Source organism: Onychomys torridus, chromosome 20 (assembly GCF_903995425.1).
Source record: "Onychomys torridus chromosome 20, mOncTor1.1, whole genome shotgun sequence".
Lineage (NCBI taxonomy): Eukaryota > Metazoa > Chordata > Mammalia > Rodentia > Cricetidae > Onychomys > Onychomys torridus.
The window spans coordinates 35,353,649-35,379,396 of NC_050462.1; the positions used below are offsets into that span (position 1 = coordinate 35,353,649).

A 25,748-nucleotide genomic window follows, 5' to 3' on the forward strand; every position below is an offset into this window, starting at 1 on the left:
ACCCTGAAAGTATAAAAATGGTTGCAAGGCTTCACTATTATCACCTGTGTACCATTCAGGACTTTCGCTTTTTGGATAGCGTTTTTTTCTCGAACCTACCTTAAGACACACGTTTCTTCAGGTTATAGGACAGTTGTGCTGACAGTTGGTGTGGGAAACACCGCGCCTACTTCTTTGGAAGGTGTGGGAAGCTGAGTCATGGAGTGTCTCCCACTGAACTAAATTGACATTCCTTTCTGCTGTCTGTTGGGGATGACAGGACCTTCGATTGGATGGTCAGTGGTGAAAGTGCTTGCTGGGGGCTTGAATATGTTGATGAGGATTATTTTATTGTCGGGTCACAGTATTTCCTAAGAGTTAGGGAGCCCACAGACCTAGGCAAGCAAACTGAGAGACTGGATGGAGAAATGAAGGTCGTGTTGATAATGGGCGGGCTGTGTGAGGGTCTTTTCTCTGGCTGACGTCCAAAGGATGTGGACAGTGACAAATGAGTGTTTTGAGGTGAGAAGGGCTAAAACCCTCTAATAAAAGGCTTCAGGAAAGAGTGTGGGCGCCCCAGGGAAATGTGCTCCGGTCAAGTTTAAGCCTGGGAAAAGAGGCCCTGGAGAAAGCAGATGAGATGATAGGAAGCAAGATAGGGAGGGAGAAGCTGGGTGTGGAGAAGGGAGGGGGGGCTGAAAAGTGAGAGGGCTCTAGCACCTTCTAAGGCTATGACGACAGAGTTGAGGACCACTGAGAAGGAAGAAGTGAAAGTCCAGGAGGAGGAGAAGGCAGAGCCCCGCGGCCCCCGGAAGGGACCCTTGGCCCAGGAGGCGGCAGCGGAGGCAGGGGGGCAGCTTGGCTGGCCTCAGGCCCCCTTGGCAGCCTCAGGCGTTGGCTCCTCGGGGCTCCCTCCCTCTCCGGAGCATTGTTCCTTTGCCGGGAGACAAGGAAATTGCCTTTTGATTGCGGAAGTCCCGGACGGGGCTTGGGGGCGAGGCAGCACGGGTCAGAATGGCAGCGTGGGAAGGGCCGTGCGCCGCGGGTCCCCGCCGCCTGTCGCGTCCGCAGCCCGCCCAGGGCGGCAGCAGAAGCAGCAGCGGCTGCCGCAGCAGCCCTAGAGCATCGCCAGCTCCCAGGGAAGCGCGCTGCGCCCACCGGGCGCGCTGAGCGCGCAACAAGTGGTACCCGAGGTGGCCTGGCTGTCCTCCCAGCGAGATGCTGAACCATGGAGCCGCACTGGCCTTGTGGATCTCGCTGAGCCTCCTGCAGGTGAGCGGGCAGGCAGGGGTTGGGGGGGGGGGATGATGCTCCGATCCCCCCCCCTTGCTAAGAACCAAGTTCCTCCTCTACCCAGCCTCCAGGGGCTGCACTGCTAGGTGGAAAGGAACAGAAATCTCATGTTCCTATGTAGGAGAGTCATCCTTTCCTGAAATTCTGCCATCTACCAAACTGACAGCTCAACCTGCTGTCAAGAAAGCAACCTTCGGTCTCCAGGTGCTCCTGGGGGAGGTAGAGCACCTAGGGTGAAATTGCCTGCCATCCACTTCCTGTGAGCCCTTTTCTGGGTTGGAGGATGAGAGGACAGCTGAGGCTGGGCTCCAGGGGTGAGGACAGGTGACTCCTGGAGGTGGCTATGTCTCTAGGCAGTACAGACTGTGAGCTTAATCTGTGCTCTGATCCTTTTTGCAGGCTGGACTGGCAGAGCTAGAGAGATGTAACTTCACACTGTTGGAGTCCAAGGTCTCAAGCTTGTCAGCATCTATCCAGTGGAGGACTTTGGGGTCACCCTGTAACTTTAGCCTCATCTACAACAGTGATACCTCAGGGCTCGTGTGGTGCCACCCCATGCGGATAGACAACATCACCTATGGATGTAACCCCGAGGATTTACAAGCAGGAACCATCTATAACTTCAGGATTGTCTCTTTGGATGGAGAAGAGAGAACTCTGGTCTTACAGACAGGTAAAAAAAAGTGACAGGTGTTATGGGATGGCGAAGCCACTCTAAGCTGAGCCTTGCCTTTTCATACTGGGGCTTTCATTTGATCTCTAGGCATTTAAAAAGTGTGTGTGTGTGTGTGTGTGTGTGTGTGTGTGTGTGTGTGTGAAGATATTGGACCAGGAGTTCTATTTGGCTGAGACCTGGTCAGAGCAGCTTACTTGACTCTTGGAGCTGACTAAACAGCCCCTGGAAGGGGAGGGAGTGGGCAGAGTTTTTTAATTGATGTGGTCTGAGTTTCCATCATGTTAAATTGCCACACATCAGAATCATCTTAAGTAATTGTTTTGATAATGAATAATGGAGTTGTGATGATTAAGGATATGCTTGGTTGCGTTTATAGGATGTGAACCAGGACATAAAATCTCCAGGAATAAAATAGTACTATTCATAGGGAAAACTGGAAAAGTCCCTTGAAATGAGGGTGCAAATTGATTTTTTTCTGTGTCTTGAGGTACATAACAGTGGAGAACATTCTTTGGCCACTCTGAACTTCGAACTAATGATTTCCCAGCACCCCCTTCCATGTGTGGATGCTAAGTCTCTCTCTCTTGCCTACACTCTCTCTGTGAAATGAGATGCTGGATGGTGCTTCAGGCCCAAGGTGTTCCCACCTGCAGAGGCTGCCACAGGCGTTTACCTCACTGGAGCCTTAGCCTGAGAGGGTGCTGCCAATTCCCCGATTCCTTGGTCTTTGCCATCTCTGTTCCACACAACGGTGAAGGCTTCCTCCAACCAGAAGTTTAAATCAAAGAGAAAACTTCTGAAAGTTAGAGAAATGGGTTGTTTTTAGGACTCTTCCTCATTTCTACCAGTACAAAGATGATGTCTTTGGCTACAACTGTTTGAAGGCCACCTGTCAGATAGGAAGTATGAGCAGGGTCGGGAAATCTCACTGAGCCCCTAAAATATTAATCCTTTCATATTTTTTTCCAAGTCATAATGCCTGCTTACATCATTTGGCTTAAACAGATTAAACACAGAAGTGATTCTTAAGGGCTGAAGGAACCTTAATTTGAAAAGACAAACAACTTGTTAAGAATATGCTTGCATTTGCATGGAACCAGAGAGAGAGAGGAGAGTAAAATCACCAGAATTAGAGGTTCTCCCAAGAGTGCAAGCAGCTGCATTCCCAGTCATTACATGGTCAAGTTCTTGGAAGTCAAAGATGGTTCTGTGGATATTCACATTACTACAACCATAGCGTGTTGAACCTAGAACATCCAGATGTCACAGTCACACTGGAAAGGGTCTCACCAACAGTGTGTGTGTTCAGTGGGGCAGAGCAATTTTTTAAAGTAGCTGCATTTTCAGAAGCTTTTGGGGGAAAACATAAGCCTTAAGGAGCTTGGAGACGGTTATTCAATCCAAGGATTTACTTTTGTGGGCTGGGGGGGGGGGGGGAAGATCACGAGAAAAGGTTCACTATAGATGTCAGTAGCATAAAAACAAGCCTGGAGTTGTTACACAGGGAGATACTTCAAGTCCAGAGGTGTTTGGTGAACATGAGGAATATTCACATCACGTGGATGATATTGAATAAAACGCTTCTGTGCGTTGTTTTACCGTGCTGGGGACAGAACCCAGGGCTTACTCCACACTAGGCAAGCACTGCGACACAGAGCGACGCCCAGACTCATTCTTTTTCCTAAGGATGTACTTTTCACCATACATTTCCTGAGCCTCAGGATAAATAGGGACGATGAGAATCGCAGATGGTGTCCCACCCTTATTTCTATTAACGATGTAATCCTTCTCAGAACTCTCCCTGTCTTTAAAATAAAGATTTCATTTCAATATGAAAATCTGAATTAAGATTTTAAAATATTGTTTTTGGAGGGGGAATTTTTTAGTTGTTTATTTATATATTCATTTATATGTAGTACTTTCTAAATTTTAAATGTAAGTTTTCAATTTTTTTTGTTAAGAAAAACTGACTATTATTCCTCAATATTGATTGCTAAGCCTTAGTGATGAGGTCCATAAATCATATCTTACTATTACTAAAGCAATGCCAACTAATATAATATCAAGTCAGACAAAGCTTTAAACAAACAAAAGATGTCATTCAAAATGTGAGTTCTTTGCTTCCTTTTACCAATCTTACTGGTCTAGGATGAATCAGAACAAAAGCAAGAGTCACTCATGAATGGAGATCAGACTGTTGCTTACAGGATCGGGTGTGATTTTTGGATATGGGTTTTTACTGATAGTCCAAAATAGTTAAGTATTTTGTTTTATGTTGACCTGGACTGTAAAAAAATTAAGTAAGTTGTATTTCAGTAGTAGTAATCATCCATTCACGATTTCAAATGAGATTTGGAAACTGTGGACTCAGATTTAGTTTAGCAAGTATTCGCTGTGTGGGTTAGCAATGGGAACAAGGCCAGAGAGAGATTGATGAGTTTATAAAATCATAGTACAAAAAAAAAAAAGAAAAGAAAAGAAAAAGAAAAAAAAAATGGTCCCTGCACTTGTAGTCTAGAGCAGGCGTGAGAGCTTATATTGACAATGGCCACACAGCCTTACACATCTTTCCTGAATGAGGACTTTGTCCTGCCTCCTGAAGTACCAGGCTGTTATAATCACAGAGAAGACAGAGGACTATTCTTAAGTTTATCTGGTCATTGACTGAAATGCAACAAGAATGTTGTGAATGTCCAGTTGTGCCGTTGTGGATTGACCAGGAAATAATACAATAGCCATACCCAATGTTGAATTAGTGGGCATGCTTCAGGGATGGTAACCTCTGAGTCTAAAACAGCATTCGCAAAGTGGTAGGTAGCCTCTGGGATGCCTAGGTGTTTAAATAATAACTAGACCCTGTCTGGCTTCTGTAGGATTTGTGAAAATTCTACTTCATTTCAGCAGCACTAAAACTGCAAAATTCACTGGGCACGTCTTTAATTCCAGAACTCAGGAAGCAAAGGCATCTGGATCTTTGAGTTTGAGGTTAGCTTGATCTACGTATTGAGTTCCAGGCCAGCCAGAGCTACACAGGGAGATACTGTCTCAAAAAAAAAAAAAAAAAAAAAAAAAAAAAAAAAAAAAAAAGTTGTATTCTTAGGTCAGTTTCAGATTTACAGAAAAGTTATGACCTAGCACCAAGATACCTCAGATTTCCCTGTTGTTACTGTATTTGTTGCAGTAAATGAGCCAGGATCAGCATGATTAACCTAGAATGAATGAACATTTCCTTAGTTTTGTTTGTTTGTTTGTTTGTTTGAGTCTATCTCCCTTCTTTGTCCAAGAATTCTATTTGGTATCCCAAATGACATTCCTTGTTGCTGATAATCCAGACAGCTTTGAGTATTTAATACCACAATACCACACGGAGAGGGGGGGGGGGAAGAGACCTAGGTTTTGCTCTATAGCCCAAGGCTGATAGAACTTGCTCTTATAGCCCAAGGCTGATGCTTTTCTTAGGTTTAGCCTGGGGCTCTAGATTTTGGGTTTTCAGGAGGAAGGGCATGCACAGAGGTCAAGTTCTCATCATGTCACACTGATGCTCTTCCTGTGAACATGACCTGTCACTTTTAGTGTTAAAAAGTTGTCTGAGGTAGTGTTCAGTTTCTGATCTATTATCTCATCTCCGTGAGCCCAGTGAACTCAAGGTTGGAACTTTACCTGGGAATAAATACTCACAGGCATTTGACTTCTTGTTAATCTCAGATACTTATTAATCATCCTAGAAAAAAAAAAAGTCCAAACATCCCCAATCTCAAATTATTTTAATTACCTTAACATGGTGAATTTCTTTTTATTTAATATCTATTTTTTATTTTTATGTGCATTGGTGTTTTACCTACATGTATGTCTATGTGAAGGTGTTGGTTCCCCTGGAACTGGATTGTAGACAGTTGTAAGCTGCTATATGGGTCTTCCAGAAGAGCAGCCAGTGTTCTTAACCACTGAGCCATCTCTCCAGCCCAAAATTTCTTAATCTATATGAAAACCATTTAGGCACGTTAATTACTGCATCAGCTATTATTTCCACTCCAAAATGTTAACTGGATTGACTAAGGCTGCCATACCAAAACTTGATTAGTCTAAAAACAAAATTGATTTTCCTCAGTCCTTGAGGCTAAGATTCCAAGGTCAAATGTCTGCAGTTTTTCTGTCTTCATGGGCCTTTCTCCTTCTCTTACACAAGGCCACTTTCTCAGTGTGACAGATCTGACCATCCAAGCAAGGCTGTGTCCTTCTTCTCTGCTTTTCTTGAAAGGATACTAGTCATATTATTAGATCAGGGCCCAACCTAATGACACCCGTTCAATGTACTCACCTCTTTAAAGACCCCCCACCCTCTCAAATACGGCCTCATTCTGGGATTATTGGGGCTTACAGCTTCAACCTACAAGTCAACTATAACTTTAATTATAAGACATCATTTCTGAAAACTCTCTGTAACTTTCTCTCTTCAACAAATTCTACACAGATTGGAATGAAAATGTTTCTGGTTTCCATGCTGTGTGAAATGAACCTGAACTTAGAATAATAGAGCTGGTATTACCACAGCCTCTCGGGTATCTACTGTTTGACTCTATCTCATGGAGATGCTGTGGAGAGGGCATTTGAAAGAAGAGTCCACATAATGATTCAGTGATGCATTCTGAAGGCAGGTGCCTCCACTGTTCACTGGCCAGGATGTTGAGAGAAAGTTGCCTTTTGCCTCAGGGCCACTTATTAATCTGTGTAGTTGGGATGGGAAAACGATGATAATACCTACTTCATAGGGTTGTTAGGAGATTTTCATCGTCAAACTGGAATGGTTGGTCACATTCTTTCTACTGTTGCTTCCAGCTTGGGGATGATGGTCTTCATCTTCCTCAGAACTAATGTAATTTTCATAAATCCACCTAGCTCGTTCATGACAGAGCTGGAACTTGATCTCTGCTTTGCCCATCTTGATATTCTCACCATTGTTTACAGAATGTATATTATTTTTAAGCTAATATTGGTCCCTTCAGATTTCTACGTGATGTTCTACTACCTTGCAAGTCAACCTTAAGGAGATACAGAAAAGAACAGAAAGAAATGTGCTGCCTTCCTTTTTCATACAGCAGTTTGCTAGAGATCCTACAGAAAAGAAAAGGTAGAGACAGTATTGACCACTTTCTTTTCCCGTAGGAGAAACCAAGCCCAGTGGATATATGAATATATAGAAATTAAGGCACAGGTCCAACCGACCCTAAATGTGCCAGGTGCAGCTGAAGTGAGCAGGACGGGGATTTTCAGGGATTTTCATCTTGAACGTTTTTGTTTTCTTTCTTCAGTTCGGAGGAAGACCCTGAACATATCAAACACGTAAGAACATGAAAAAGAGATGGCTCAGAGGTTGAGAGCCCTTGTGGGTCTTTCAGAGGACCTGGGTTCGATTCCCAGAACCCACATGGTGACTCACAACTGTCCATGACTCCAGTTCCTGGGGATGCAGCACCCTTTTCTGGCCTCTACCGTACTAAGCACGTACACAGTGTGCAGACACTCATACAAACACTCATACACATAAAATAAATGCATTTCATTGTTTTTTAAAAAGAAGAAAGTCAAAAATAATAGTATCATGAAATAGCATGTACCTATTACCTGCCTTTGATAAATTACCACTTTTTGGCCAACCTTGTTTCATGTATATCTTTGTGTATCATTTTGAACAATCCAAACCACGGTGATCTCATTTCCAAACCACGGTGATCTCATTCGATTTATAAATATTCCAATTTACATCTTTATATGTATGATTAAAAAACCACATGACAACAATATAGTTAACTTACCCAACACCAGGAAAAAAAATGTCCTTACTGTTTAGCTGCCCAGGGATAGAAGCATACATCACATGATAGCTCACTCATTTCTACTTACACACAAAGCTTGGGAGCAGCAGTCCCATCAGGAGCTGTGGCTGGAGAACTTCTCTTTCTATTGTACCCAAGCAGCACTTCAGATAACACTGAGGAGACCGTGGTGTGGGGGACAGTGAATTGGGGACAGGAAGTATTAAAGGACACTAGGGGAGTGGAATGCAGGCCCTGTAGACTGTAGGCATGGTCTCAGTGCTGACAGGGTTCTGTATTTGGTGGACATGGATTCTACACTGCTTCAGATTAGACTGCTTTCTCGCTTTGCAGTCGCTGTCTTTATTCCGGTTTTCAAGTCCTAGGCACCCTCCCAAATTTGTTAGAATTTGTCTCCTTCATGAAGCTCACAGCTGAAGTCCACGGTCCTTGGATATTACTCTTGGCTTTTCAATTTTAGCATTGAAATTTCCTTTATTACTGTAGAGATCAAGCATCTTTACCAAAAAAAAAAAAAAAAAAAAAAAAATCTGAAGTCCTCAAAAATCTGCAACGTTTTGAGTACTGACATGATGTCACAAGTGGAAAATTCCACACCGTTCTCCCGTTTTCTCTCTCTCTCTCTCTCTCTCTCTCTCTCTCTCTCTCTCTCTCTCTCTCTCTCTCTTAGTTTTTCGAGACAGGGTTTCTCTGAGTAGATTTGTGCCTTTCCTGGAACTCACTTGGTAGCCCAGAGATCTGCCTGGCTCTACCTCCTGAGTGCTGGGATTACAGGCATGTGCCACCACAGCCCAGCATGAAGGTCTCTTTTCTGCATGAATTTGAGTATTTAAAATTACCTTTATGCTAAGTGCATAAGATGTAATGAAACATGCAAATGTTGTGTTTAGACCTGGGTTAGTCCTCACAATATTCATTACATGTATGGAAATATTTCAAAAATAAAAAAAAAAAAACTCCAAATCTGAGACATGTTTGTTCCCAACATTTCAAATAAGGGAAAATGTGTGGAACCCTGTGTAGACCACAATACACGCAGCAAGACTCACACCAACCACATTCTATAAAGTGTCCCCCATGGGCCAGGGCTACCCTTAACTCTCTGCATGGCCTCTTACCACACTCTGAAAAGTGTATATTGCTAGTTCCAGTCAAGATGAGTAACTGAGGAACAAGGGGACAGAGTACCTTGCCTATAACCATTCTTGTGATAAATGCCAGTGTTGGGATGTACACATCTATGTGTGATGCCAAAGTTAGCCACCTTGATAATCCATCTTTATTCTGTTTCTTCCTCTCACGTATGTTTCCAATTCACAGATTGCTAGCCTTGACCAGCACTTAATGAATATTAAGTATTTGATACTATTATCTGCCCAATAATATGTCAGTCTGTACCCTTGTTAACCATGTGGCAAATGACTGTCAAACATGTTGCAACTTCCTTCAAGGTTGTTTGAGGTGTACAGGTTCCTTGTGGCTGAAGTTTACATGAAATGTAAATCTAATGTCCAGCAACCTGATGTATTGGTACAACAGTATTATATGTTCCACATTAACATAATATACTGCATCATCCCTAAAGTAAGCAAGAAAACTAACTGTAGCAGTGGTCCACATCTTTCCTAACGCTGCGACCCTTTAATACAATTCCTCATGTGTGGTGACCCCCAACCACAAGATTATTTTCTACTGTTATTTTCATAACTGTAATTCTGCTACCATTGTGAATAGTAATATAAGTGTCTGTGTTTTCTGATTAGTCTTAGGCAGCCCCTATGAAAGAATGTCTCAACACACACCCCTCCCAAAGGGGTTGCGACCCACAGGTGGAGAACTGGAGGATTATAGTCAAACAGTGACAACAAAGGAAATTCTTTCCACAAGAAATGTATTGCACGTGCTGGAGACTGTGGGAAATGCCTTTCCTGTGCTCATTTTCTCCTCGTTTTCAAGAGCATGTAGCAGGAATTATTTGAAATTATTATTCCACACCCCCCTCCACGTAATTTCCATGATTAAAAAAAAAAAACTCTGATTATTTTATTTGAATCACTGACGTCCATTCCAGTTTATATAAAATGCCAAGTAAATGTAGCTTGCAATCCATCAAGCTTGCTACTCACCTGCTTTTAAATAAGAATGGTAGCTATCCTGGTTTCTGTAAAGCTACCAGAACTTGGCTCTGGGTGCCCAGAGGTCTCCTGAGCTTGACTGAGACACTAAAGAAAGGTACAATTAGAAAGAAGGGTACTGTCTAGAGCCAGGAAAGCCTTGAGTGCCCTCAAGGAAACTTGGGCTCTGCCTTGAAATGGATGCTAATGAAGTTCTAGCTGCTTCAATGGGGCGCGGATAGAAGCTGGGAGAGGCACACACAGGCTAAATGGGCAATAGTGGCGGGAAGCCCTGATGTAAGGAAAACACCTAACCGTCTCTTGCAGTAATCCAGCGGGTAAATGCACTAACACAACCAGGGAAAGGAACAGACAAGGAAAACACTTCAAAACTCAAAGGGGTGACTCCTCTGAGAAGCCAACATCCACTCCAGGGCATGATTCTGGCTGCTGTTTTATGTGTCTCTTGCCCACACTCTCAAAGCTCATGCTCTGTGCTACAATCACTTCTTAATGAACTCCCACTTGGCTTCCTAAAATGACCAGTAGTTCAAGGGAGCATCCATGGGCCTAGAACTAGACAGAGGTTATTCACGTGGAGTACGATATCAGCTGAAGAGCTCTGTGAATATGCCTGTCGTTTGCACGAACATCTGTTTGGTGGTGGGTACATAGAATGTTCAATTCAGGGCAGCATTTCCCGTGCTGGCATGAACACACAGTTTGCACCGGGTGTCAGAGGTTTGGTTGTACTTCCTCATGCCTCATCCGCTGGGTCTAAGCTTCTCTAAGCAGAGAAGGCTCGTTGTAAATCATGGTGTCCTACGCAGATATAACGTAGGTCCCAGATAGCTGTCGACACCAATGCATAGGTTAGCTGCACTCTTCTGGGTTTAACCTTATTTCTAAAATAGATTCAATCATTTCCAATTCTAAGCCTAGAAATCCTTGTATATACTAATATACACTAATGTTTTGCAGTAACCTCACTGATAAGAATTATAGGAATTAAATATTACTTGCATTAGAAATATAATTTTCTCCTTTCCAAGCGACTTTCTTTTTTCTCTTTTTAAGGAAAACATAATTCATTTTGGTTAGGAATTTTGCCAAGATTTGTCTTTTCTTTTGAGAACAGAAAAACCGAATTGGTAGTTATTTAACTGAATTGTCAAACAATGTTAAAGTCCTTCCCACAATGTACGTACATACATACATACATATAAAATTTGGGGATGGGGGTACTGGAGAGATGGCTCAGTGGTTAAGAACACTGACTGCTCTTCCAGAGGTCATGAGTTCAATTTCCAGCACCTACATGGCTGCTCACAACTGTCTGTAACTACAAGATCTGACAACCTCACACAGACACGCATACAGGCAGAACACCAATGCACATAAAATAAAAATTAATTATTTTTAAGTGGGGGATGGGAGATGGCTCAGTGGGTTAAATGCTTTCCCTGCAAATATGAGGACTTGATTCAGAATCCCCAGAAACCAGCCCCACACACACACACATACAGGCATGGCAACACATGTCTATAATCCCAGCACTCCCAGGGCAAGTTGGGAAACAGAGAAAGGATAATCCCAGGAAGCTCATGGGCCAGTCAGCCTCTTGTGTGTAGTGATAGCCACAAAGAAAGCCTGTCTCCAGTCAGGTGGAATACAAGGACATCCAAGGTTGTAATCTAACCTGTGCATACATGCCATGGCATGGCTGTGTACCAGTACTCACACACACACACACACACACACACACACACACACACACACACACATACCCATGCAAACATATCATACACACTGATAAACATAAAAGAAGCCTCCACCTCAGATAGAAGCCTATGATTTGTTATCTCCTATGAAATCGACAATGTTTTTAATACTGTGAAGTTTCTGTTGGGCTTAGATTAAAAAGAGTTCTCCAAACCCTTTAGCTTCTGAGCATGCCGAGCAGCCATGGACCACTGCCAGCACTGGGCTTTATCACAGCATAAATGGGGTTTTAAGGGTTTGTTTCCAGGGCAGGTTCTCGCAGCCCAGGCACTTCCCAGTTTCATTGTTTCTTTGTTCTGCCGGATGTACAAAGGATCGACTGTTTTGTTTTCTGGCTCAGAGAGATTAGATGAAGTCCGCATTTCTGAAGTTCAACCTCTCGGCACGCAACCTGAAAATTCATTTTTTTTCTCTTTCTTTCTTTCTTTCTTTCTTTCTTTCTTTCTTTCTTTCTTTCTTTCTTTCTTTCTTTCTTTCTTTCTTTTTTTTTGTACAGCTCCTATTTTGCAGATTATGTATATTGAGATTATACCGGTCATAACATTTTCTTTAACTTTTATCTGGGTTGGTAGTAGGCATAGATGGCAAGATTTATTATCTCTTTGGAACTGGCACTGAGTGAAATTATCCCTGTCACCCTTGCCCGTAAAATGCTACTTCAGCGAGAATACTTGTGTTTGGTCCTACTGGGTTGCTCTTGAGGCTTGCTGGCTAGTAGAATTTCATGATGTTGGACACCTTATTCTTGTCAGGCAACTATAAACCTTGTGTGAGGAGAAATTACCTTTTTTTCCTTTATATAGGGCATCTGCTGTGTGATAGAAAATTTAAATAACATTACCCCCATCATCCCCCCCACCAAAAAAACTCTAGTTTTTCAATTAAAAAAAATGTGAAAAAAAATCATCTTGGGAAGTTATTTTAACTTAAGAGTTAGAAAATTAGTTCCAAGATTCTACCAAGACTTTTTTTTAAATAACAGAAGCAATTGAAGATATTATCAGCTGAGTTTGCAAAACTGTTTGTTCTCCTTTTGCCTCCTTGTAATCAGTGATTCAGAAGAAAATGTTTATTTCTCTGATAAATGAGACAGAAGTAAGATTTTGTATTAAGTGGGCTGGAGGGATAGCTCAGCCATTAACAGGCTAGGCTCACAACCAAAAATATAAGATTTTGTATTAAGTACCCATTGCATCTGAGTAAAATCTCCTCTATACCTGATTTGCTCTCAAAACTCCTTAGAACTCTGGTATTTGTCATTATTATTATTGTTGTTGTTGTTGTTGTTACACTCCAGACAAATAGGGAGATAGAAGTGTTGATGGAGTACCACTCACTCACAGTGTCACATAAATGCTATGCAATGGAGCCAAGATCTGAATGCAGCTCTATCCAATCCCAAAGTTCATGCTTTCTAGGACTCTATGTCATTGGTTCTGTGGCAGATTATCAGCGTGTAATAGGACCCATACAGAGAGCGGACTTTGAGCATTACAAATTGCCCAAGTATAGAACCGCCAAGCCGAACAGCCAGATCCAAAGTCACCGAGTGTTAAAGCATAGAACCTATGGGTGAACATAAGGGTTGAAAACACAGTATGAAGTGTGCTTGTTTTCAAAACTCACCTGTGCTCTGGGCCCTCTCTCTGAGATACTGCCTTAATTTACTTGTCAGCTACTCTTTGTATTTTTAATAATTATTGGTATATCAGTGGCATATTTAATTCTTACTGAATGGTGAATTCATATAAATAATAGCATAAAACGTGAAGGTATGGGATTTCATAAGCTGCATTACCCATTTGATATCTTGTTCACCTGTAGATAGTCCTATGAACTGTCTGGCCACAAATGACATTTGAGTACAGAATGAGGTTAGCTTACTTGTTGGAGTTGTGTTATTAGCAAATGGGCATCATCTTTTAATTTCACTCTTATGATGACATCTATAATTCCTGATGTCACGAACAAAATGCAGTCCATCAGGAGGTGGATAAAGCTGAGGTCCGATGACCTAGGCCACTCAAACAAATGGCCTGACTTATAAATTGCCCCCCACTAACTCCTTCTGACGTTCAGGACCAAGAACTATGGAGGATTGCTAATCGTTTTCATGTGGATGTTTCTCAATGGTTCTGGCCTCTGCATGCAAAGTAGGGACAGGCTGATTTCACATGTTTGACTCCTCACTAAACCTACTGAAGAGCTGCTCATGAACTGCTGTGGACCCAGCTCCCAATCTGGTGATACCATCCTGATATAAATTCAGTGAAGATTCAGCACAGAGAGAACCATGCTCCCAAAACAGACCCTCACTTTAAGAAATGAAATGATTTGTTCAGTGCAAAACACTGTTGATCCCACTAGCTCTAGGGTCCCTGGCAAGTCCAGCATGCCCCAGAACTAAGATTTTAAAAATCTGAGAATATTGGTAATCCCAGCTATTGAGAGCATTGATTTTGGTAAGCAACTCTTTTATTTTAGAATCACTATCAAAGCTATGTCTTTTGTGATTATCTAATAGCTAAATGCTACTCAAACTTACATAGGTAAATAACACCAAGAATCCACAACCCAGGAAGAGGCTGAGCAAAAATTCTAAACTCTTATTATCTCTTAATAGTTTGTATTTTCTGGTTGGATCATCAGTAATTAATCAAGCACAGGCTGTATCCCTGTCAATGTCTAAAAAACATGCTGACCTTGCAAGTCAAAGAAATTATTGATTGAGATTTCAAGGCCAGACCTACCTTGAGGACTTATCAAATAGGGGTTCATGTCACTAATGGTAAGGGAGCCGTGCCTTTGAAAATTGGAACAGTGGGTTTGCAAGTATAGCAACATGCTGAATTTTTTTCTCCCCAGGTGGCGGATTCTTTAAATTTTTAAGGGAAATGAACCTGGGCTGCAGCAGAATAAACAGTTATTTTCAAAGCCCTCACGCTGCCTTCTCTTTGATGGTGTTTGCCTTGCAGATCCCTTGCCTCCTGCTAGGTTTGAAGTTAACCCCGAGAAGACAACTTCAACCACTCTGCAGGTGCAGTGGACCCCTTCTTCTGGCAAAGTCACCTGGTATGAGGTGCAACTGTTTGATGATAACAGTCAAAAGCTACAAGAGGTCCAAGTTCAAGAAAGTAACACATGGAGCCAATACACTTTTTTGAACCTCACTGCTGGTAGTAATTACAGAATGGCCATCATGGCCGTTTCTGGAGAAAAACGTTCCTTTCCTGTGTATACCAATGGGTCAACAGGTAAGATCTGTGTTGTCTGTGGTAAATAGTCTACGATATCTTGTTTTTCTTTTCCTTCTTTTTGATGGTGCTGGGGATGAAACCCCAGAGACCCTCTGCATGCTGGGCAAACACTCCTCAGTCCTCTATGGCACCTTCAAAATGATATGTTATCAAAGGAAAAGGACCTATGCCACCCACCATAAGTAAATAAAGTAAATAACCTCTTAAAAGGAGGCTATAATGGAGAGGAGAGTGGACTGAGCATTGGGTGTGCCAATGTGCTGCTACTAGGCTAGGTGATCTTAAACAAGTCAGGAGATTTCTCTGAAAAGAGAGTTTTCTCTTATTTAAAATAGATACTCCCTACAGGCCTCTCTAACTCAAATCCAGGAAAATGAGATTTTTCTGCCTCATTTTCCAAATTTGCATCACACAATACATTTTTCCTCTTTTGTACATTTTCATAATACCAGGTTATGATGTCTTCTAAGTACTCCCGTGTTTAAAATAAGTTTTTGCTTCCTGGATATGGTGAAAAAGAATTCATCTAGTGTCCCCATGCGTCATATCACTCCCAGAGAGTGCGCGGCTTTCCTGTAACTTATTTTCCTCTCTCTCTTCCCATTTTCACCTCCTACAGTTTGTTCCTTTATCTCCCCTACTTATTGTCACTGGCAACAGTACACTGCATCAGCCACACCCACCTTCATCTCTGTAAAGCACAGGAGATAAAACAGGCAATGTATGATGTCCCTTTAGCCCTTAAAGCCTGAGGACTTTATAAAGGTGGTTAACGAAGGGGCCAGTGAACTCTCGATGACCATTACTATGATAAAATATAAAGAGAAGTATAAATAAACCAGTAAATTAAAGAACTATGTCTATGTCTTCTACAAGGAGATTACGAATGACCCTGTGGATATGTGTTTTTATCCCACTAGTACCATCTCCAGTGAAAGATATTGCCATTTCCCCCGGTCCTAAGTCTCTTCTAATTTCCTGGTCTCCTGGTTCTGGGAATGTGGAACAATACAGGCTGATGCTCATGGATAAAGGGACCTTAGTTCAAGACAGGACTGTGGACAAGCATGATACTTCTTATGCTTTTCATGGACTGACCCCTGGACACCTCTACAACCTCACTATCATCACCATGGCCTCGGGACTCCAAAACTATAGATGGAAACTAGTGAGGATGGGTGAGTTCCCCTTCTTCAGCTAAACAACAGCAAAGCTCAAACTGAGTTTAAATAGGGGTTGTTGTTTGGATAATGGTAACGTAGGACAAGCTGGAACTCATATGGGTTATAGAAAAACTTTAATATACCTCCACTTTACGGAAGAAAAATGACTCTCAGGATTCCAAAGTTAAAGCTGGCCCGTGGCAGCATTTTGAAGCAGACAGTTAGTTACTCTATTTAATACATGCCTAAGGCTTCCTACTTCTGACTCTTAAATAGATGTCTCTTATCTTTGGGATCACCCGCAGTGAGTTGGGGGTGTATAGAGACACGGCCTTTCATGACAGTTATTTCCAAAACTCTCTACCCAAAAGAACATGATGTGGGACCCAGTCACATAACCTAACCTTCACTGAAAAAAACTAATTGATGCTCCTTATTAAGGAATCGTTCACTCACTGGTTCATGTAGCCAATATTTACTGAGTGTTAGGTATACGTCGAGCACTACAGGTTAGTAACATTCAAGATAGACAGTGTCAGAGTTATCGTGGAACTCATTTGAATGATCCTAATTAGTGTAATGTGTTGATAAACTTCTCTTTGTGAGATATCTCATTTTAAAATAAACTGTAAGATAGGGAGTGCCTTTGAAATTGCTCTAGCAGGGGGAGTATCTGGAGATACTGGGGACTCAGACACATTCGAATATCTTTTCTAACGCACTCCAAAAGTATGTAGATGTTCCTGAGAAAAAATGCACAGGATATCTTAAGAGATGTTTATGAATATCAAGAGCAAATGCAGCCAAACGTACGCTTGTAATCCCAGCACTCAGAAAGCTGAGGCAGGAGGACCACAAGTTTGAAGACAACCTTGATTAATAAAGCAAGTTCTGGGCCATCCTGGACTGGAGAGAGGAAGAGAGAGGCAGAGGCAGAAAGAGAGAGCGACAAAGACAGTCTGAGAGAAAGAGAGAACAAACAAATCACACTTCTGAGCATAGTGTGCAAAACCACTGTGCTACAACCACTTTTACCGAAACGGCATTAATTTATATTATGCCACAAGGCACAGTTCCAGCATGTGTAAAAGGTAGGGAACATATTCATCACACCTTATTTCTTGTCATGAGCTTTCCTTTGATGGAAGAGTAACACAGCTCTTTATCATGACTTAATATAAAAAGTATTTTAGTGGGCTTGAGAGATGGCTCAGCTGTTTAGGGTACTTGCTGCGTCTTCAGAGTTTTGTTTCTAGCTCCCTGATTGGGCAGCTCACAATTGCCTGTAATTCCAGCTCCTTAGACTTAAGGTTCTCATCTAGCGTCTGTGGGCACTTGGACACATGTCACTCACACACACACACACACACACACACACACACACACACACACACACCTTTTAAAAAGTATTTTAGCACACAAATTTTTACAACTACCAACTAATCCACCTATTTAGTGTGCACTTGATGTTATTAAATGTAGAAACACACAAACACATTCACAAAGAAGTTAAATGGATGGCAGACCTCTTTGTGAATTCTATCTGAAGAATCCCAGAGCTGCAAAGGAATACAGAAAGTCTTCTAACCAAGCTTTATTTGTCAGGGAGCAAGGAGGCCCCAGTGAGACTGATGGAGAACTGTCCAGTATTCTATGTGCAGCTTGCCAAATTCCAGCCAGAATTCAGGCTCCTGACTGCAAGACAGTTTCCTTGCCATAGCATGGTCTTTCTTAGATGTCCAGGATCATTTTGTCTCTCAAGCGATTTCCTCTTGGTCAAAGAGTATGTCCTGTAGGCATTAAAGTTTAGGTCAGAATGCGGCTGTAGGGAAGGCAAGTGATGAGGAGTAAAATCTCCTTTCCATTCATTGCTAATTAGCTCCTATGGAAGTCTCCAGTCTGAAGGTGACAAATGATGGCAGTCCGACCTCTCTGAAAGTCAAGTGGCAAAAACCTCCTGGAGATGTAGATTCCTACAACATTACCCTGTCTCACCAAGGGACCATCAAGGAATCCAAAACATTAGGGCCTCGTGTTACTGAAACTCAATTTAAAGACTTAGTTCCTGGACGGCTTTACCAAGTTACCATCAGCTGCATCTCTGGTGAACTATCTGCTCAGAAGATGGCGATGGGCAGAACAGGTAAGTTAACCTCCAAAATATTCTTTGGTTGCCTCGATCATTCTCAGATAAATCTCCAAATAGGACAAAATAATGTAGATGGGAACGTCTTCTCCTACCTGGGAAGTAGGGTCTTTATAACCAAGGATGCCTATAAAATAGAACCCAAGCACAGAGTAAAAGAAAGGGTTAATTACATACAGTTTGTCATTTAAACGACTGTGCTTGGGTTTCCATGTGATCTGCACGTTTTCCCTGCTCTCTGCCTTCTCATTCCACATCACCTAAGTAGCACAAATGTACAAGTACCAATGTCAACAGAGAGAAGATTTCTGGTTCATTCTTATAAAAAGGCCAAGTTGGCACTTACCTGTGTTTCCCACAAATAATTTTATGAATTGATGTCACTGAACAGTTATCTTGTTCTTTATTTGAATAAATTACTGGATTCCAAAGCTTGGACACTGCTAAAGGGGTCATGATGTACTATGGCTTTTAAGACAAGGTTCTGCAAAGTACACCCTGTGGGCAAACCCATTTGATGGCTTGTTTTTATATTTCTCTAAATAAAAAGAGCATCTTTCCAGGGTCATGTATGTAGTTCAATCAAGGTTTGCTTGCTGACCCTTGTTTAATAGATGTTGCATTTTAACCAAAGACTAACACACACACACACACACACACACACACAAATAGAACCCTTTAGAAATGCTAATGGCCTTAGTAATTTCACATGTCAGGCCCTGTATAAACACTTTGCATTTATTGCAAGAAAATTATAAGCTAAGAGATGTGCTGTTAGTATAGACACTGTACAGATGAAATAGAGTGATTGAATAACTTGTTCATGGTCATCTGGCCAGAAGGTTCTGGAGCTTGACTTTAAGCCAGGTGTGTTCAATTTGAGTCCAAGCTCAATGTCATTAGAGGTCTCCAGTAAGAGCTATATGGCCGACAGGGACCAAGAGCAACACTCCCTTCAGAAGATTAGTAGACGCTTAGTGGAAATGGCCTTGCAGCAGAACCTAGAAAGTGTAAACTTCTTGGCAAATAAAAGGGAGAAGGACGGAATGTCTGGGAGAGAATGAATGACAGGAACAAAGGCTGAGAAGTGGGAGGAGCTCGGGGAGACACTGGTCTGCAGCACACACCCCTGAACACGCTAAAAGGGAGAAGTAAAGGGTCAGTCTAGGAGGAGGACAGTCCTGAACTTGAAGAGACATGGATGTAAATGAAGGACCTGGGGTTCCGTTTGTTCATTTTTTTTTAAGAGACTCTGAGTATTTGTACTCAAACATGCCTAAAGCCATAATGCAAGGAGTTAGTTCTTTCCAGTTGCGATTAAACAAATTAAGAATGTTTCATGACCACAGCATCTAGTGTCTTCTCCAAAAGATGGCACATTTGTCACTGTCCCCACCATGACATGATCTCCAGGGCTGGCAGACAGGCAGTGAAAAACAGCAGTCACATCTCTAGGCTGTGAACAGTGTTGCAAGAGAGTGCCGAACTGTCATGTTACTGAAATGATGGCGAATGCATTTCTTGAATGTCAAATGTCTTCAAAGTGAAGAAAGAGTACTCATCTGAGGTACACAGATATGTGAAAGGGATCCACTGTGTACAACAGCAGACAGTATGTTCTTTTTACATGGGTTCCCATAAAAAGAAAATGAATATTCTTAATTTTGGTTTTCAATACCTTCTTGGCATATCCTTGTTTAGTTCCAGAAAAAGTGAGGAATCTGGTTTCATACAACGAGATTTGGATGAAGTCCTTCGCAGTGAACTGGACGCCCCCTGCTGGAGATTGGGAGCACTACCGTATCCTGCTCTTCAATGACTCCTTGGCGCTGCTCAACGCCACTGTGGGGAAGGAGGAGGCCCACTATGTCATGGATGGTGTGGAGCTCATACCAGGAAGACAGTATGAGGTGGAAGTCATTGTTGAGAGTGGAAACCTGAGGAATTCTGAGCGTTGCCGAGGCAGGACAGGTAAATAAACATGATTGGGTTTGTGATTGACAGAAATGAATTCATTCCCTGCATCACGTAACCACAGACCTTGTATTTCTGCACTCCCTCAAGGTGAAGTGTTATGAAGCTAACAGAGTTTCAAACATTTAACTTTGTCAAATTTGAACATCAGGCCTCCTTTCCACTGGTAACTCCATTATTTCATGAAAGAAAAGACATTTTAAAGATGTGTTTCTGTGATCTTTAAACTGTGTTGGGGCAGGGGAGGAAACGTGGGGGAAGGTTATGTGCACCTGAGTCCAGTCAAGGGCAGAAGATCCCAAACAGCCTGAGTAACAGGAACTTATAAACTGCCCCCACAAGACCTTGTAAAATCCCAACCTGAGTGCTGGGAACTGAACCCAGGTCCTGTGCAAGGTCCTCAGTTTAACCACCGAGCTATCTCTCCAGCCCCAAGAAAAGACATTTGAAATCACAAAACAACAGGAAAGACACAATCGGAGACTAAAGACCGACCTTCCAAAATGTGTTTGTCCTCTGCCTTGTCCTAATATTGCCTAATTCGAGGATTTCGGGTACTGGGGTAGAATGATTGACATGGAGAGGGAGGGATATGGTAGGATGACAGGAAAGAGAAGGTTGGGACACATGGATCTTGATCATTTCACTGTCACTATTATATTGCAATTTCTTGGGCAGATCGCACCCCACCCCCAAAAAAAACCTGTCTTCTCAACTTTCAAGGATGACAGTTATCCTTCCAAGTTCAACGTCTCTATGATGACCTTTGGGATGTAGAACAGGCCATATTTAAAGTGAAATTCATCTCTCTTTGTCTTGCCTACTGAAGAAATAACTTCACTGACTCAATGTTGTTTTTTTGGTTTTTTGGTTTTTTGGTTTTTTGGTTTTTTTCCGAGACAGGGTTTCTCTGTGTAGCTTTGCAGCTTTTCCTGGAACTCACTCTGTAGCCCAGGCTGGCCTCGAACTCACAGAGATCCACCTGGCTCTGCCTCCCCAGTGCTGGGATTAAAGGCGTGCGCCTGGCTGACTCAATGTTCTTATGAGAACGCCAAACAGGATGACTGTGTTAGCCACTTAACTCACCAACTGTAGCTTTCAGTGATCTTCCCCTTTTCCAAATATTAATGTCTGATGGATGATGATCAAAAACATAGCCAGCATAATCAAGACACCCTGACTACTCACAAGACAGGTGTCTTTATCATCCCCCAACATTTTTGCCAATCACTTCAAGCAATCTGGAAATGTAAGATGAATAAACACTAGTGTCCATCCTCATTAGCACGATGCTCTGGAGAACCCCTCCTCCAACTTTGATTTTTTTTTTTTTTTTAATTTATTTCATGCTCAGTTTGCTTTCAGAGTACAACATTCTTTTTTCAGTTTCTTCTGTGCAACCTCGTCTCCTAGTTTAGGAGATGTTCTTTCCTGATAAGGTTCATGTCCATGTGGTTGAAGGGCGCAGAAATCTGACTCTGAGCATCAAATATGTAGCAGAGCATCACCTGTGCTTGCCTGAATCGACAGCAAAACCCTTAACTGTCTCTCACTCTACACTTCTAAACATGAGCTGCAAAGCAATTCAACACTCTTTGGGCGCCACTGACCCAGTGTCCTGCCCCGGTGTTTGGCCTGGACCCTGCATATTTGTATGGCTGCAATGGCTCATGCTGTTTCTTTCAAGTGACATCTTTCATATACTTGATGTTTTTTTTCTTCAGAAACATATGCCCTTGACGGCCTGGGTGGTTTTACAGATGTCCTTAGAGTGGATACAAAAAAATTGAACCCCTTGATTTGCACAATTTTATCCAGGATTTTCTGGTTTATTAAAATAGCAAACAGGTGAACCATTTGTCTGATTATTCTTTATCAATACAAAATTGGGAGTCAGACACTGGAGTAAGAACCTGAATGATCAGAGAAGCAGCGGAGAAGCCACCAGTGACCTCTCATCTCTCCCGTTGTTCCTTCATCCAAAAGGGCTGAGATACTCTCTCAGCCCTCCTTACTTCCTGTCTCCTATCTGTCCTCAGTCCTCCAAAACCTCTATGGTTAATTTGGGTCAACTAATGGCTAACTCCACTCTATGACTCAAAGCAAACTTTGTCAGGATGCGATCAAAATATCACCTAACAGCGAACTGTTCTCACTGACCACCTTGGGCCACAAAGAAGAGGACATTTCAAGTCAAATTGTAGTTTTATACAACTAACTCTTTTAAAAGTTGGCTTCCCTAGCTGGAAAGTGGTGGCACACATCTTTAATACCAGCACTTGGGAGGCAGAGGCAGGTGGATCTCTGTGAGTTCAAGCTGGTCTACAAAAGGAGTTCCAGGACAATCAGGGCTGTTACATGAAGAAACCCTGTCTTTTTTTTTTTTCTTTCCATTTTTCTTTATTAAGAAATTTTCTACTCACTCTATATACCACCCACAGATCTCACCTCCTCCCTCCTCCCATCTCCCTGCCCTCCCTCCCAAGCCACCCTACATCCCCACATCCCCCAAATCAAGATCTTCCATGGGGAGTCAGCAGAGGCCAGCACACTGAGCCTGGGCAGGTCCAAGCCCCTTCCCACTGCACCAAGGCCGCGCAAGGCATCACACCACAGGCACCGGGCTCCCAAAAGCCTGCCTGTGCACCAGGGATGGATCTTGATCCCCCTGCCTGGGTGCTCCCCAAACAGTTCAAGCCAAACAACCATCTTCCATGTTCAGAGGGCCTAGTCCAGTCTCATGGGGGCTCCACAGCCACCAGTCCACAGTTCATGGGCTTCCACTAGTGTGGCTGGTCATCTCTGCACATCCTCCCATCATGATCTTGACATCCCCTGCCTGCAGAATCCCTCCTCTCTCTTATCTGTTGGATTCCTGGAGCTCAGCCTGGCGCTTGGCTGTGGATCTCTGCATCTGCCACCATCAGTCACTGGACAAAGGCTCTATGATAGGGTCCAGGCACCCTCTTTAAAAAAAAAAAAAAGAAGAAGAAGAAGGGAAAAAATTATTTTTGCTTCCCTGTTGTTTCGTGGGACCCATATTTTGCTGTTAACAATGTCTTCTAGAAATTATAATGATATCATCTTTAAAGAACTGGAAGAAATTAAGATTCTTTAAAGATAAGGGCTATCCTTCCTGAGGTTATTATTATTCCTTTCCAGTTGCCTTCCTCTTTAAGACAGAGCAGGGTCCTCTCAGAAACAGAAGAGCACTTGGTCTTTCTAAGCATTGAGAGTGATAAATACTTCTCACCCCACTTAAATACTTAAGCATGGTCTATTCATTTTAGTTTTATGGTCACAGGACTTTGTTTAATGAGTTCAAAACAAGGATTCATGAGAAGAGAGAAACTCTCACAGCTGGAGAGATGGCTGAGCAGTTAAGATCTCACCCCACTCCTGCAGAGACCAGAACAGACAGATGGTCTCTAAAAATTACTAATGGCTGTGGCTGGATCAGTGACCCCAAGTCTCAATTGATTTTTTTTCCCCTCAGTCCCTCTGGCTGTCCTCCAGCTTCGTGTCAAACATGCTAACGAAACATCACTGGCCATCACGTGGCAGGCCCCTGCAGGTGAATGGGAGAAATACATCATTTCACTGACTGACAGAGACCTCTTAGTCATCCACAAATCACTCTCCAAAGATGCCAAAGAATTCACCTTTATGGACCTGATCCCCGGACGAAATTACAAGGCTACCGTCACCAGTATGAGTGGAGATTTAAAACAGTCATCTTCAACAAGAGGAAGAACGGGTAATAATAGTCACCATTTTTACATTTTTACGAAGGTCTATCCACTGAAATTTGCAAATATCCATTAAGTGCCTAGTATGCCTCTTATGTACTTGGCGTGACATTAAGATCCTTTCTATTGTATTTTATATCTTACCCAAGTTTCTTCTTTTGCTTAGTATAGTTTACTAATGGGAATACAGTAGACCTTGCCATGAGGTTTTATTGCAAAAGAGAACAGAATATGGTACACTATTGAGAATAGGGAGTATGATAGAAAACATTATTTTTAATTATTTAAAAAGCAGGATATGTTACGTTGATTCTAATAGCTAGAGGAAAAGAGGATGTTGATATTGTCAGGAGGGGGGAAGTGTCGTCACTCAGTGAGGAGTATGGGATCTATGGAACAGTGAGGGAAATGGCTTTAGGAAGGAGAACGGATAAGTTAGCTTCAATGTAACCAGGGAGAGGGAGTACTTGAGTACTGATGCCAGCAGGTGCAATGCTGAGCCCTGCTCTTAGAATCCCTGTCCTTTGCTCAGTGATGCTCAGGGAGCAACAACCTTACCAAGACAGGTGTTAGCAATGTATACACTCTGGATAGTCTATCGCCCTTCCCTCTTTCTTCAGCTTTTTTTTTTTTTTTATAGTATGTATGAGTGTTTGCCTGCATGTATGTATGTGTGCCTGGTGCCTCCAGAGGCTGGGAGAGAATGTCCCTGTCCCCAGGAAATGCTGTTACAGACAGTGTCGAGCCAGCCTGTGGATGCTAGGAAGCAAAGCCAGGTCCTCTCCAAGAGCAGCAAGTGTTCTTAGCTGCCGAGCCCTCTCTCCAGCCCTTTTATTTCTCCTTGTAAATTGTATCCCTCCCCCCCCCACAAAAAAAAAACATGGCTTTCTGAAGTCATGCTCTTTCTGTTGAGTTCTTCTTCCAACTTAACCACCTGTCCGTCTTTCTTTCCTGTCTCAGAAGTTCCAAGTGAGAGGGTGGTCCTTTATCCTGAAAGACAGTCTTTAGAAAGAGTCCCAGGAACAAACTCTCTCCTCTTTTGCTGTGTGTGTGTGTGTGTGTGTGTGTGTGTGTGTGTGTGTGTGTGTGTCTTTATGTAGCCGTCAGTTTTGCAAAGCAGTTTCCTATGCTTTTGTCTTGTGCTGAGAGATATTTTCTATCAGGACACGGAAGTATTTTTCTATTTTATCTGGCACTTATTGTCTCTGTTAGAAAGCAGGCTTCCAGCCTAATTCTTACTTTCCCATGGGAAGTCCCTTTAAGATGACTGCTCTAAGCCCTGCCCCCTTTACCTCTGGGGAATCTGCTGTTTCAGAGGAGCAATTGGTACAGAAATCCTTTTGCTCCTTTACCTGAGATTTGTTGGGACTTCTGTTCTTTTGAATTACTGCCTTTTCTCAGTCCTGGAAATGTTCAGCTATTGGCTCTCCAGTACTGTCATCTCTGGCCTCCTTTTCATCCCCCATCTGTAGCACAGAGACATGCAAGTTTCCCAGTTCCACGTCTTTGCTTCCTGGTCTGGAGTCTGCAAGATTTCTTCAGCTGTGTGTTTCGCTCGTGAATTCTTTTTCCAGCTCTCTCTAATTTATTAAATTCTGTTACATTTCTGTTCACTTTTAAATATTCTTTTTGGTTTTCTCCTATCTATATATGTTATTTTGCCCTTTAGTTAAATGTATACATACACTCATATTGAACAAGAGTTCTATGACTGAGCTAGATCCCAAGCCTTTAAATATGTTTTAGTTGTACTCTTTTATAACTACATATAAATTTCATAT

General features: G+C 42.4%; 1 protein-coding gene across 2 annotated transcripts in view; it reads left to right on the forward strand.

Moving 5' to 3' along the window:
* Ptprb (protein tyrosine phosphatase receptor type B) overlaps nt 1–25,748 on the forward strand; it is a 113,413-nt gene that overhangs the window by 26,703 nt on the left and 60,962 nt on the right. Inside the window, exons 1-7 of one of the 2 annotated variants that reach the window (XM_036169590.1) lie at nt 948–1,251; nt 1,672–1,945; nt 14,654–14,932; nt 15,856–16,113; nt 17,978–18,241; nt 19,946–20,215; nt 23,715–23,975. In XM_036169590.1, the coding sequence (XP_036025483.1) occupies nt 1,198–1,251; nt 1,672–1,945; nt 14,654–14,932; nt 15,856–16,113; nt 17,978–18,241; nt 19,946–20,215; nt 23,715–23,975 (1,660 nt within the window). In that variant the 5' untranslated portion in view covers nt 948–1,197. Of the gene's footprint in view, nt 1–947; nt 1,252–1,671; nt 1,946–14,653; nt 14,933–15,855; nt 16,114–17,977; nt 18,242–19,945; nt 20,216–23,714; nt 23,976–25,748 lie in introns of those variants that run through there. The other variant, XM_036169589.1, reaches the window with a different exon arrangement.